This window comes from Oxyura jamaicensis, chromosome 2, assembly GCF_011077185.1.
Source record: "Oxyura jamaicensis isolate SHBP4307 breed ruddy duck chromosome 2, BPBGC_Ojam_1.0, whole genome shotgun sequence".
NCBI lineage: Eukaryota > Metazoa > Chordata > Aves > Anseriformes > Anatidae > Oxyura > Oxyura jamaicensis.
Genome location: NC_048894.1, coordinates 63,897,167 through 63,911,264, shown reverse-complemented (window position 1 = coordinate 63,911,264; position 14,098 = coordinate 63,897,167). Strand labels below are relative to the sequence as shown.

At 36.8% G+C, this 14,098-nt stretch overlaps 1 protein-coding gene across 5 annotated transcripts in view; it reads right to left on the bottom strand.

Annotated features, from left to right (window-relative positions):
- Positions 1 to 13,321, bottom strand: part of LOC118163093 (TBC1 domain family member 7) — a 28,203-nt gene extending 14,882 nt beyond the window's left edge. For 2 of the 5 annotated variants that reach the window (XR_004748844.1, XM_035319558.1), the window contains exons 1-6: positions 12,199 to 12,403; positions 11,635 to 11,755; positions 10,842 to 10,922; positions 6,934 to 7,121; positions 4,437 to 4,574; positions 2,610 to 2,755 (exon numbers count right to left, since the gene is read on the bottom strand). Coding sequence is in view for 4 of the 5 variants with exons in the window: in XM_035319558.1 (XP_035175449.1) it covers positions 2,610 to 2,755; positions 4,437 to 4,574; positions 6,934 to 7,121; positions 10,842 to 10,922; positions 11,635 to 11,746 (665 nt within the window). In the remaining variant the exon portion in view is untranslated. Of the gene's footprint in view, positions 1 to 2,609; positions 2,756 to 4,436; positions 4,575 to 6,933; positions 7,122 to 10,841; positions 10,923 to 11,585; positions 11,779 to 12,198; positions 12,404 to 13,302 lie in introns of those variants that run through there. The other 3 variants (XM_035319560.1, XM_035319559.1, XM_035319561.1) reach the window with 3 other exon arrangements.
- Positions 13,322 to 14,098: the final 777 nt, after the last annotated feature.

The following is a 14,098-nucleotide window of genomic DNA, read 5'->3' as shown; positions in this document are numbered from 1 at the left end:
TGGTAAATGGGATCGCTGCACCATCACAAGTTCCAACCCTCCAAATTTTTTTTACTGCAGAGTGATATAAAAAAGACAGTATTTGGATATTTTCCATGAAAAAGAAAAGTTATTTAAATATTTTCAGGTCAAATTATTTTACTTCAGTAAATTAAAATAGAATATGAGAATGCTAAACAGTACACTAACTAGATATAACATTTAATGTAAATGAACTGATTCAGAATTACAGAAGTTGAAACAAAATTCTGACAATATAAAATAGGAAAATCAAAGTTCTTCATCTAGATTTTTTTCTTTTATACTGTCTAGATGAGACAGCTCCACAAAACATGCAGTTTTCAATGTCAAAATGTCAAAAGAATGGAATCCTCCAATAGCAAAGCTGCTCTATTGCAAATTTCTTAGCCAAAAGACCTAGCCTCAATGTTAAATCCTTTAAGCTATAAATTAAAACATCTACTAGAAGACATGGAAAGAGGTTCCTAATGCTTGCGGAGGTCATTTTGTATCCTATCAGCCTACAGAAATGAAGTTCTGAGGAGACTGGCAAGTCCCAGGTGGAACAGTCACATCTACTAACAAACTGTATTAAGTTTCATACATAGAAAACTGGTTGAAACCAGGTCAATCGTTACCTGCTAAAATGAGCCTATAAATACAAATGTGGAACAGAGATACAGACAAATCACACATATTCAATTGTCTTTAAACATCTAACAAACATTGTATACATGCTTACATAATTTCTGTGGCCCCAACAGTAATAAGTTTTTAACCCTCACATCACACACAACCTCTATACAGCACAGACTACTTTGGAGCCTTACAGTGTTGGTAAGAAGAACTACACATGTAACAATGACCACGCAGCACAAAGGATAACACCAAAAAGTCTGCCACCAACTCTTTCAGTTCTGGTTCCAAAAACTGCTTTCTGTCAGACACCTTCCTTACCAACAGTACACAACCTCATGTACACAACCTTAAAGTCCATTGCACTACAAGACTGAAAAGCATAAATATTAATCTTATAGCTTTTTCTCTAAAAACCTAATATTTTCTTAAGGGGTGTGGGAGGGAATATTTTAAAGAACAGCTGTTCTGCACTTGCCTTCATGAAATATAAAAACCCAGATAAGCAAGAAACACTGCACTCAATTGCAAACAACTCTACCACAATAAAGCAAAGTATCTTTTCTACAGAGCATTCAATAAAAATCTCAATTTCAGAGTTTGTTGTGGTTTGACCTGGCCAGCAACTAAGCACCACACAGCCATTCGCTCACCCTCCCTCCTCCCTCTCTGGGATGGGGGAGAGAAACAGGAAAACGAAGCCTGTGGGTTGAGATAGAGACAGTTTATTAAGACAGGAAAAAAAATAATAATGATAATAGTACTACTACTAATAATGCATACGAAACAAGTGATGCACAATGCAATTGCTCACCACCTGCTGACCAATGCCCAGCCTATCCCCGAGTAGCTGACCCCCCCACCCCAGCTAACCACCCCTATATATTGTTTGGCATGACGTCAGATGGTATGGAATACCCCTTTGGCCAGTTTAGGTCATCTGTCCTGGGTCTGTCCCCTCCCAGCTCCTGCTGCACCTCTAGCTTGCCCGCTGGCAGGACAGAGTGAGAAGCTGAAAAGTCCTTGGCTTAGTGTAAGCACTGCTCTGCAACAAGTAAAACATCAGTGTGTTATCAACATTCTTCTCATCCTAAATCTAAAACATAGCACCCTACCAGCTACTAGGAGGAAAATTAACTCTATCCTAGCTGAAACCAGTACAGTGTTTTTATAGCAGCCACTGACATCCTGGAGGTGCTGGAGTAAGATTTCCCCTGAACCTTGTTTCTTCTCAAGATTTTAAAAGGTGGCAGAAAATGAGACCATTGCTTTCTCTGTATCACTTCTCACTCAGCTATTAGCAGCATCTATGTTAGTGCAGAAACATTATGCTTCTTTTCATTTAACTTGAATTTTCCACTTTCCAAGAGTTTTCAGATGGCAGAATTAGAGAAATCACAGAAGCTTCAGTTCAAAGGCCCTTTGGAGAAGTACCATGCACGAGAATTTCCCCCTTTTAAAAGCTGGACAGCCTATTTCCAACCATGGGATCTTGATATTATGCACTATTTCATGATCTCTGTAATGATCAACCTGCCATAGTATTTTTTTATTAAAACCAACACTCCCAAAATCGTTTTCATCTTGTGATAATACAGTATTATAATCACTCCGTAAGGAGTGATTTTGGTTAAAAAGCCTGAAAACTAACTACTTTCAGCTACTTATCGCTAAGAGGGGATTTGGAGTTTTAAATCCTAGGAGGCAAAAAGCATGAAACAGAATAAGCCACTATATTTAACTCCATCCTTTTTATACGTCAATACCAAGTGATCACACTCAGATTACCTCACATCAGTAACGAGTGGGATCAAATCAAATTTTGTAATTTCCAAGTCAGTAAATAATGCTAACCGCATACCTTCAGTACAGATAAAGATAAGGAAAGCTCATTGCCTGCTTTTGGTAACAAGAAGCTAAAATTACTATGTAATTACAAACAGAAAGGGGGGAAAAAAAAAAAAAGAGCTTGCCTCTGTAAACTGGACTCAGGTAAACAGCCTGCAAAACACTTTTTGAACCAAAGATCATAAGGGAGTCTGCTCATTGCAGCACATGCTTTTAGATGCATTAGTAGTCTGTTATCTTCAATGTTCAAATACTGCTCCAGAATTTTTGGCTGAAAAAAGGAATTGGAAAATTTTAGGATAAGTAACAGAGTACCCTTCCCCTCCATATTACAGCACACTGTAAAGCAAGATGTGTCTTTGAAGACCTGCAAGGATAACACATTAAAATAATGAACTTACATTACTTTAACTAAACCCTGGTGTTCCAAAATAAAACTATCACTGATTTTTGCAATTTAGTAAAATTGCAATTTAGCAATTTAGTAAATATATAGCCACAGGTTCCTTAAATTGCTGACCACTAGCAGGATTTCCAAAAATGCACTACTCGCTAATGCAAGGAGGTGTTTGAGAGCTTAATGCAATGCAGAGATTAAACCTGCACTAATTACTGCTATCTTCACAAGTAAAATTGAGTTTTATTCAACTCAAAGGTAATAATCTTGCATCATAAAAACCTACACACAATGCAGTGAAAACAAGAAAAACAATTCTCAGAGCAAATCCCTGTGCAGTATAATAAAAGCTGGACATTGATTTCTTGTTTAAGAAAACAAAGTATTTAGAAAAGGCAACAGAAGAGCATACAAATAGGCATAAAAATTTGAATAACGTTCATTTTGCTTAAAGTCTAATGTAACACAATACACATTTTCATAAATTCCAGTGTCTTTATACTTTTTCTCATCATTAGATAAGCAGCTAATAACTTCAGCTTTCACATTAAAAAAAAAGCACTTCCTTTGCCCATATTCTAACATCCACACTCTTGGTGCAACGTGTACATTAAAATAAAAACTTAGGGAGACAGCCCTATGTAACTGAGGCACATACCTTCTTTAAAAATGTTCCTCTTTCCTTTTAAAGAAAATACAGAAATTGGTATAGTTGGTATCACCTCTGGCAGAAGCAGATAAGACTTAAAATATATTTTTGTGTTCCAATAACAAAGGACATACATAATTTTCTGCAACCAGTTTTCATTGATTGCCAGAGAAGATACTCATATTTTTATATCAGTAGATATTAACTGAAATGTTTAACTTTTAAGACTATTTGAAGAATTACAAAAGCTTTTATATATAAAAATTCCTTTTGTTAAGTATGCATTTGCTTTATAATCACTTTATAAAGCAGTAATAAAGAAATTCAAAATTAACATTCTCGGAGAGCATTTGAATGATCAGTGACAAAGTCCTGTTACACTTTTAACTGTAACTTAATTTGTAACATGCTGTCTTTATGAAGACACAAAATACCCTGCTCCATTTATGAAGCAAAACAATAGTGCATTGCATCACTGTCATCCAGTGAACAGCATATGAGTGCCAGGGATGCAGCCAAAAATACTAGAAAACCTAAGTCGAGATGTCCTTAAGTTTGTTATATCTTTAATTGTTTAAAATAAAGAATATTCTTAACTGAACGAAATATAATTCACCTAAATACAATGTAAGCTTTAGCTAACTTAAAAAAGAATAGTTAAAAACCAAAATGCAATATTAAAAAATTGGGTTTGCTACTTTAGACAAAGTTTCCTACAGCAGAATACAATCACAATGCAAAAAGCACTGCTCCTGCCAGAAAATAATCCATGGATGCAGCCTCTGACATTGTGGTTACCTCCATACATTGCAACTTCCAAAATGCCCAGCATGCATGCTTTCTATGACTTCCTTCTCCCTTACTGCTCTCCTCACAAAAAAAAAAAAAAAAAAATCTTTCCCTTACCAGTTGTTGTAATGCATCTTTGTGCTTGCTGTTCAGCTGATTAACAAAGCTACTGACAAGCCAATAGCATTCTATAGGATCCTCCACCATTTCCTCCATTGCTTCAGCAATAGCAAGAAACACTTCATCTTCTGGCTCCTGAAAAACAAAAACAAAAAAAAACTAACTATAAAGAAGTATTAGACTGCCTAAGTTATTCTTACATTCCTTTTCCCTACTCTTTGCAAAACTAAAGTGGAACCAAAGTATACAAAGATAAATACTACCTGTTCTGATATTCATAAATAAAGCACTGGCCAACAGCTGCATTACGGTGATCAGATACCTATTAAAGCAGAACAAATAAGACTTGTCTTGCTTTTAAAACCAAGCAGACAGCAGGAATTTGGAAAAAATCTGATCCAAAGTTCTCAAACATTCTTAAATGAGATTACCTCCTAATAGCATAGCAACATTCCTACTTCTATGCCCCACAATAATGTTTTTACTACATAGCAGGAGATATTTTTATCTTTTTCCTTGCCAAACAGGCCCCTCAAACACCTTTGCCATGGGTGTTAGCTACACAATAGCTAGAAAGAAGTATCTTTTCCAGGTGATTATTCGCCACAATACAAGGCTAGAGCATGTGGTGGGCATAGTATCTTCCTTTCTCTAGAGGGTACACTTTCCTACCAAAAGGTACCAGCATGCCTAAAACACAATTACTGGTATGACTGCACATAGGATAGGGGTGAATTAAGTCTAAATAAGCCAGGCCTTTTGTCAACAACTAGCTCAAAAAGCCTCTCAACTGGGAAGATTCATCAGGAGAGGTGCTATATTTGCCCTGTGTTCCTTAAAGTTTTCCTTAAGCAGGCAGTACTGACTATTAGGACTTGGGGTAACAAGTTAGATGCGAATCCACAGTCTGTTCTCACATAACCATCAGTAGCAGTAAGCTGTAGTATCATAAGCTTTGGTGCAGTAATGTTCATGCAAAACACATCAACAGTCTAAATGCTGCTTGGATGTGCCTCTGTTACATAGATGGCTGCAATGCACACTTCCCCCTAATTAAGCTGCTTTCAGATGCAGAACGTGCAAATCATGGAAGCCCACTAAATGACCCAAATATCTCTTCAAAATATCACCTTCATACTCTATCTGCCTCCACTGAAAAACATTTGCATTACTATCAAGCTGTAATAAGCTGTAACCTTTTATCAGTCTAAGGGGTCAGCGTCTTCACTGAAAAGAGGCTGACATAAAATGGAATAAATGTTTTCTGCAGCAAATTTCAGGACAAATAACAGTGGCTCTGCTAACCCACATCTCTATTAAATCTCATCACAGTATTGAAACTATCTAGTACCCTGGAGCGCACTGACAAAACACTTGCTCAGAAACCAATACTACTCGAGAAAGGATGAACTTTTAGAACATTCTGTCAAGGAAATCTGTCTACTGGAAACTTGCAGGGCAGGATGACTGCATTCCTAGGCAATGGCAAACGCACAAAACGCTCTCGCTCCTCCAACAAGAGGATGCTGCATACAATCCCCTAGCTCAAAACACTGCTGGATTTTCTATGTTCACTTTATCTGTCCAAAATACACCCTGCAGAAAATCAAAATAGCGTATCAGAAAGGAAAGCAAGCCTGTGAGCTAATAAAGCCACAATTGGACAAAGGAGTATGTAAATCTTCCATTCCTGGTCAAATAAAAATACTGTGTAAGCTCCTATGTCAAGTTTTGTTACTATAGATGAAACAGTAAGCTGGACTACTGTGAACATGGATAAGTTACATTAAACATAGGATAAAATTCACGTCAGCAAGTCCCATGGCTCCTGTCATCACCTCCTCTTTTACAGAGGCTAATACATAAGGTCTACACACAGTTTTTAATCATCACACTATATACTTAAATATACTTTTTTTTTATCCACGAGTGCACTGTAAGCCACAGAGTATGTTACCTGACTGAGCCTAGATCAGTTCAGACTAGCAGAAAAAGGAGAGTAGTACTTTAAAATCTAGATCTTAAAACAAATTATTTAGAAATATGATGTAATTTGCAACATATTGCTGCTTGTACTGGCTCTGAATTACCCCCATTGTAGGTAAGTGAACAATCTACAAGATCCAGTACCAAGTCATTTTGACTTCATTGCTATGAAGAAACTGAAGTGAAAACTAGAATAAAAAAGGCCAAAAGCCTAGCAGTTGGAATATATAAAAGACATTTTAAGACATACAACTTTATGTAAGTATTTAAGGGAACAAAAAAAAGAAAAGCACTTCAACTAAAATACCTTATTTTATAACAGCACTTCTGTTTTTCTTTCCCCTTACATGAATTTATCTACATGTACTTTTGCTATACGCAGCTCAGTTTCTCACCGGTTTATACTATAAGTTAGCTATATGCTTAAAAAAAATGTATAGTAAACAGTATAAAAATATAGCATAAAGTTAGCCAGTATGCTTAAAAGACTATCAAAATGACAGCTCACCAAAGGAAATGCCAAGTTTCGAGGCAATTTTCCTGATTCAAGTTGATGTATGCGGAGGAAAACATCTACCTGTGGGGTAGAATCATTGATAAAACGAATTACATGAAGAGCATGGTGTATATCCCAGTACTGCTCCTTCCGGTAGTTCATCACCGAGGCATGAGATTTATGGTGAGGAGGAATAATTCCTAAAACGCAGAAAAAAAAAAAAAGCAACTGTAAAGAGAAAAAACAGAGCACTCTAAACTCCCTTTCCAAGAGATCTGCCTACAAAAATGTAGGACCTGACAGTGCAATTTTTCTATAAACTTGTTCAAAGAATACAGGGAGAAAATCCTGTAACAAGGGAAGAAAACACTTTAGCATTAGATTTACAAACATAAGCCATATATTTTAACCAAGCATAGACAAAATCTAAACTTGTACTATTGTTTCTCATCAACTGTTGAGAACTGTTTCTGAAGCTCTTCTATGAATTTTTCAACAAATGAATGCTAATTCTTTTGTATATTACATTAATGTGCTGGTAAGAAACGTCATTACTGGGACAGATGGAAAATAACTTTATTGGTGTACTCTCCCTCTTCACCAGGCTAGCTTTATTTTTCAATTGTCAATCTGACTTGTTCCTTTTTTATACCTATCTGTAAGCTTTAATACAGTATTAATTGCATATTTGTGTGTGGCTTCATTTTATTTTGCCAACAAAACGGATACAGAATGATTTTTATATGTACTAGCTGTCTGTGTTCTGAAATCATACACTTCATCTGAGATGACCAGAAAATATATACATGCAATTAACTGATGCAAACATACTCTACATCCCAATCTCATTATTAAGTTTACTGGTAGATCTCTGCTGGAAACTTCTTAGTGCGCTGTACCATAGAGATTAATCCTCTCTAAAAAAACATTCAGAAGCAAAATCAACCCTACAGCTGCATATTAAAGATTAAGAGTTAACACCCAAATTTCAATGCAAGTTTAACTTTCTCATTATAGTACATTTTTCTAGTTCCCTAGGAGGAAAAAATAATTAAAAGTATCCAAGTAGAGAGGCAGGAAAAAAAAGAGTTGTTTATGATATCCAGAAGAGATGCTCAACATTTCACTCTATCCTTCCCCTAACTCAAGGCTCAACCTTGCAACGCACTGATGTTCAGAACAGAACTGTCACTGGCTTCAATAGAAACAAGATCTTAGAAGCACCAAAGCAAAAATATGCCTCCTTCATACCACCAATGGAGCAGAACTGGTGTAGAAACCCACGAGAACAAAATATTCTTCAAAACTCAGTCCTTAAACAGGCTACCTGCTGCTTTCATCTCCCATTTAAAATAAAAATATTGCTGTCAAGTGTTAAACCATGAAATGGCTGAGTATCAAGCACAACAGACAGTAATAACTTATTTCCCAACTGCAAATCCACCTGCACTGCAGAAGCTAGGACAGAGCAGGACATTTCTCATGTGATGCAAAGTCAACAACTACGGTTGTACACACTGCCAACTGCTTTGCTTAAATAGAGAAGACTACCTTGAGCTGACAGAAAAGAATCTTAACACAGGGATGGCTAAACCATTTTAGCCTCAACACCATCATGAGTCATACTTGAACTGGAAGAGACATCTCTGACATAACAAGTAACCTGGGATAGCACCAAGGCTTGGCAGGTGTCTGAAATGATTCTGCTGAGAGGACAGAATCCCTTCTGTTAAAGTATTAACATTATTTAGAGATTTAATACCTCCCACCAGAAATGGACTGGGCTGTTGTTCTAGTCATTTAGGGAAAGAGCTTCTGTATTGCCATTTAGAAAGCCAGTTCTTCAAATCAGTGTTAACACTGTGATGCACCATAAGAAAATTCCTTGTACTCTGGTCACCCAGGGAATACACAAAATTACAGCTTGTGTACTTGAAATAAATTATTTTGAAAGCTTTTAAGATACAGAATCCTTAAAAAAAAAAAAAAAAAAAAAAAGCTTTGAAAACCTTCTTCCTGTTTTACCTCAATATCTGAGTACACAGAATTTTCCATACAATTAACTCAGATGGAGCTAGCCTAAAAATCATTGCAGTTTATATCATCACATGGATTCACAAATCATCCTATCTAAAACAGTCAAAGATATACCACTGGCTCTGCAGTGAGTTGCAAGTTTTCCAAGAGACTGTATTTTGCTATTACAATTTTGAAAGAAGAATCTTGTACTAACTTGAACAGCTACCTGTTCAAACCACCTATGCTATATTTCCTGTTACAAATTCTTTAAAGGATGCTGACTGCTTCACTAAGGCCCAGGGTTACAAGATTTCTTTTCATCCTAAAATTAGTGCCCTAACTGCAGAGATTTTTATCGGGTAGGATTACTGCTAGTTCTGTGATCAATATAAAGAACTTTAATTTCTATACCTTACATCTTGTATCTTCCCCACACTGCTCATTTACCACCTCTCCCCAAAAAAGGCTTAAAAATCCAAATAATCATTATTATGAAGGCACAATTTTTAAGAAACTGAAGAATAATAGACATTTTAAAAGATCATTTAAAATTCAAATAAAACTTCCTAATACATTATTTCAAACTCCATGTGTAGTGCACATGGAGACCAAAAAGAGAAAGAGAATACATTTATTTGAACTTTCAAGATTATGGCAGAACCTAAAATAAACAAGCATCCTGAAATGGATAAAAACGTGTTTGTTTGTTTCCCCAATTACTCAATTGGAAGCAAGAGTCAATCTTTTTGACTATGAATTACATGCCAAAAATCCTCAGATAGGAGATGTTTATGGGAACTGTATCGCATATTCCAGAGAGCCAACAGCCAATGGAGAAGCAGGATGGCTGCAGAGGGCAGAAGACAGCAGCTTGCAAGCCAACCTGCAGACAAATACTGCAGGTGTCTCCCTGATGAAGCAGCATCCCAAGCATGACCACAGCTGTAGTAATACAACACTCAGCATGGGAGTCACCCTCAAGCTTTTCAACAGTGGCATGCTCAACCACCAACAGTCACATTTCTCTTTCAGAGATTTCAATAGGTCACATTTCTCTTTCAGAGATTCAGTCACACAACCTACCTTCACAACCAGTCCAGCAGTGTTTCTTTACACTTGGTAACTCTATAGGAACCTCTCCAGATACCTGGTACAGGTCAGAACTCCCAGGCCCTCCATAACCCCTCCTGTCCCCAAGCAGCATCACCTCATATCCAATAAATCTGACACACTTGACCATCTACTGCAAAGTCATTAATACTTTTCAATTGGTCATCTAACAAATACCCTTCAAAGGAAATTGATTTTTTTCCTTTGATTATTGTTTCTGGGGATGCCATACTTTCTCTCTGGCCTCATAACTTCTTCACTGGCAAATACTATTCAAATCTAGAACCAAAACCAGAAGTAATCTTCAAACCAACAACACAAAGCTTCTCTTAAAAATAAACATACATTTCCATAGCTTGCCTAGCTTTTCAAGTTTAATCACCACTTTACTTCAACTCAGTTATGTTTTATTTTAGGAACCGAACTGAAAACCTTATCAAGCATCAGTGACTTAAAAGCCACTTTTTAAATCCATTGCAATAGACTTACTTGGATAACGTTAAGACTACAATACACTCTTCTCCGTACACTTCTGCAAAAGTTCTCAGGAAGTATGCATGTGATATTAAGCTTTATTGTGCATTAAGCAATAGCAATTATTGTGTATTAAGCAATAAAGCTTTATTAAGCTTTATTGTGATATTGTGCATCCTCAGTAGATGTAAAAATAGACTGAGTATGTCAGTAGACAAGAGTACAGAATAATTCATGTCATTAGTACTGACAGAGAAAGAGAGAGCACCTTCTACGTGCTCATTTCTACAGAGAATCACAGACGTTATGTTTCATACCTAAAAGAACCTTCCACACCAGTATACGATACATGGATGGGAGAGGGAACCTTTGACTAAACGTGCAAAGCTTCTCAATATCTGTAGAGAAATAAAAAATTGAAGAAAAAATGTTAAATTTTAATATATCAGTAGCCCCCAGTCTATGAATTACCTAAGTATGACAAGCAGATAGAAATCTCCACTTTCATGATTTGTTACCAACAAATGCTTTCACCACTTTAGTTGGGAATAGAATGAGCTATATGAACTGTAACAGTATTTTCTCTGGAAAATAACATACATTGGCTTGATTTACAATAACATTATAGCTGCCCCAGCTTTCACTAGGAAGAAACTACCATTTTTATAGGCATTTTGTTGCAATGTTGCTATGTCAAAGCAATTAAGTGCTCTGTTAAAGGGACAACTTTTATCTTTCTATTCCATTACAGGCCTTCCTCAAAGACCAACAGCAATTATAAAATCATCATTTTGAGGTTAGATGGAACTAACAGCATGATACGTATTTACATATGCAATATGATACGTATTTTCAGATAAAATTGTTTTCACTTAAGCGTAGAAAATGAGAAAAAAAACCATGCAAGCACAGATCCTTAGTAGTTTTTACAATTCATATCCTCAACTCCTTGAAACTCAGAGGACTGCTAGTAAAAACAGAGAGATTAAAGGTAAAGGATGAAAAACTTTAGTGAGTATTAAGCTCAGCTGCTACAAACCACCTATTATTTCCTCCCCTACCTGATGCTAAATCACCAAACGAATAGAAGAAAGAGTGAAAGTGACTTGCCCAACCGGTCATCTTTTAACAAAATTTCCAGTGACTTCTTCTCTTCAACTCCACGAAACCCCACTTTTTCATAATACACCGAGCGAAAGTTTCTCTGAGAGTCGTCAGCCATGACTGATTTCTTTTGGAGAAACAGTAATTCCTCTTTTGAGTTACAAGTATAAATTCCTATTACATTAAAGTCAAATACTGCTGCACACTGATAAAAATTGATTGCCTATGTCTCTATAGTATTAATGAACTCTACAGAATATGAAAATCTTCCAAGATTTTCTTCATCATATGCTAACATAGACGATCATAAAAATAAATAACTGGACCTAAACAAGATCTAAATATATTCAATTTTGAAATGAAAGGCAGTGATTTTTTACACTATTATTCCTGCAGTAAATTACGTTACAGTTTCAAAAAAATGCTGGAGAGACTTTTTTTTAGGTGATCTCATATTTCAAAACTATTATAAAAATACAGTTAAATGCCTGACAAAATTTTGGCTACAGAAATTCTAACCACATACAACCGTTATCCAAATAAGTAAAATTCATCAGGTTTCATACTCAACAGACAAGGTAACCAGAGGCAAGAGCAAGCCAACGTTGGCTTCAGTAACACAGAAGTGACAGCAAAGGATAAGGCTAGATATGTAGTTTTGTTCTTAAGTTGCAGATTTGAATTAAATGTTCATGTTGTTACCAGACACTGCAACACCCACAATCTTGAGCTTGTCATTCAGGTACTAAAGGGACATAACTGTCTCATCCTTGTAGTGGAAACAATGGTAAATTATTGTAGCGAGAACCATGTGTTTCATAACAAACGTATTTCAATGCAGCTCAAGCCTTTAAATATCAATTCTCTCCTCTCCTTTGCAGGCTTACAAAATATAATAAAACTATGATTTGTAATTCAAGGAGTTACAAACAGCCTCAACTTTTAAGCCCAGTGACAAAAGCAAAATTTGGAGAAAAATTAATTGTTCTGAGGGACAGCAATGGGTGAATTATATACAAAAAATCTTTCCTAGTTAAATTATTCCTTTCCTTGCTAAACTGAAGCACACACAATAGGAGCACAACATTTGCAAATATAAAGAAAGGTCACATTTTTTCAAGCAGCAAACATATTTAAACTTGTATATCCATTAGACCTATTTGTTTTTCAAACTAAGAACATTTTGAGTACTTTGTAGGATCACAGCCAAGACCAACCAGAAAAATATAAAGCAGAAAAGTCCTGAATTAATGCTGAGATCAGACAAATACTATCTCCAAGCCAGAGAAATAAAATATATTTATATTACTTGCAAGACATTCCAGTTACGCATTGTCCCTACGAAAATGACTGTGATATTCATGCATTGTGCATTTAAGGGCCCAATAGTCATTACTTACAGTGCAGCAACGCCTAAAAGATGAGTTAAGGTAGTAGAGACGTTCAATTACCCTTAAAATATTTGTTTGAACTTAATATGCACTACTTAGAAAACATTCAGCCTCTACCATTTATGGCAAGCTTACAGTACAGTCACAGAACAGGAACAACACATAGAATAAGAGCACCATCTATAAGAAAGAATCGATACAACGTTAATAATAATAATTAATAATAGCCCCCTCCTTCCCTCCCCACAGCAAACCCCTCCGGAGACCAAGGCCAGACCCCCACCTCCGGCACCCGGACACGGCCCCAAACGGCGACTGGGTGGCGAAAGGCGCATGCGCGGGCACCGCCCACACGGCGGCGGTTGAGCTGCGCCGCGCGTGACCAACAGCAGCACTCTGCCAAGTTATGTGAGGGGGGAGTAGCGCTGGGGGTACGCGCAAAGAGGCAAAGAAGGATTAAAAACTCCAAACCCAACAAAGAAACACAAAATAAACAAACAAAAAAAGCAAACCGTCATCCCTCATACACATCTCCAAGTTTGACAGAAGCAGGCTGTGCCCAGTTTGGAGATACTTAGAGAAGTGACCCACCAACTGCAGCACTCCCCCAGACCAGTAATGCCTGCTGATAAAGAGCTAACACTGAGGCCAAGAATAGCAAGCCTAATACTGCCCACGCTGTATTATTTACTGTTTTATGCTTAGCAGTGTGGGCCATCCACTGTGACAGGGACAATTTACTTACAACAACCTATAGAAAGCTGTTGGACTTTCCAACAAGATTTCCTCTGTACCTGACACTAAAACTTCCACCCCTCATACCAGATGATGGGCCTCACTGGGGGAAGGCCAGCATCCAAAAATCACCCTATGCTGCCAAAATCATGGGACATCGTGTTTTAATTTCTTCATGTTTTCATTGTTCAGAGTTTTGAGATCTGGCCAGCATTATGCTGCCCGATTGCAAGGGATAGGCAGCTTCTTTTAACAGAAGCTGAGTTCTCATCTCATGGTCCCTTTCTGGAAGCAGGAACATTAACCATCAAACACCTCAGCCAGCAACACTGAGACTTCAAAAT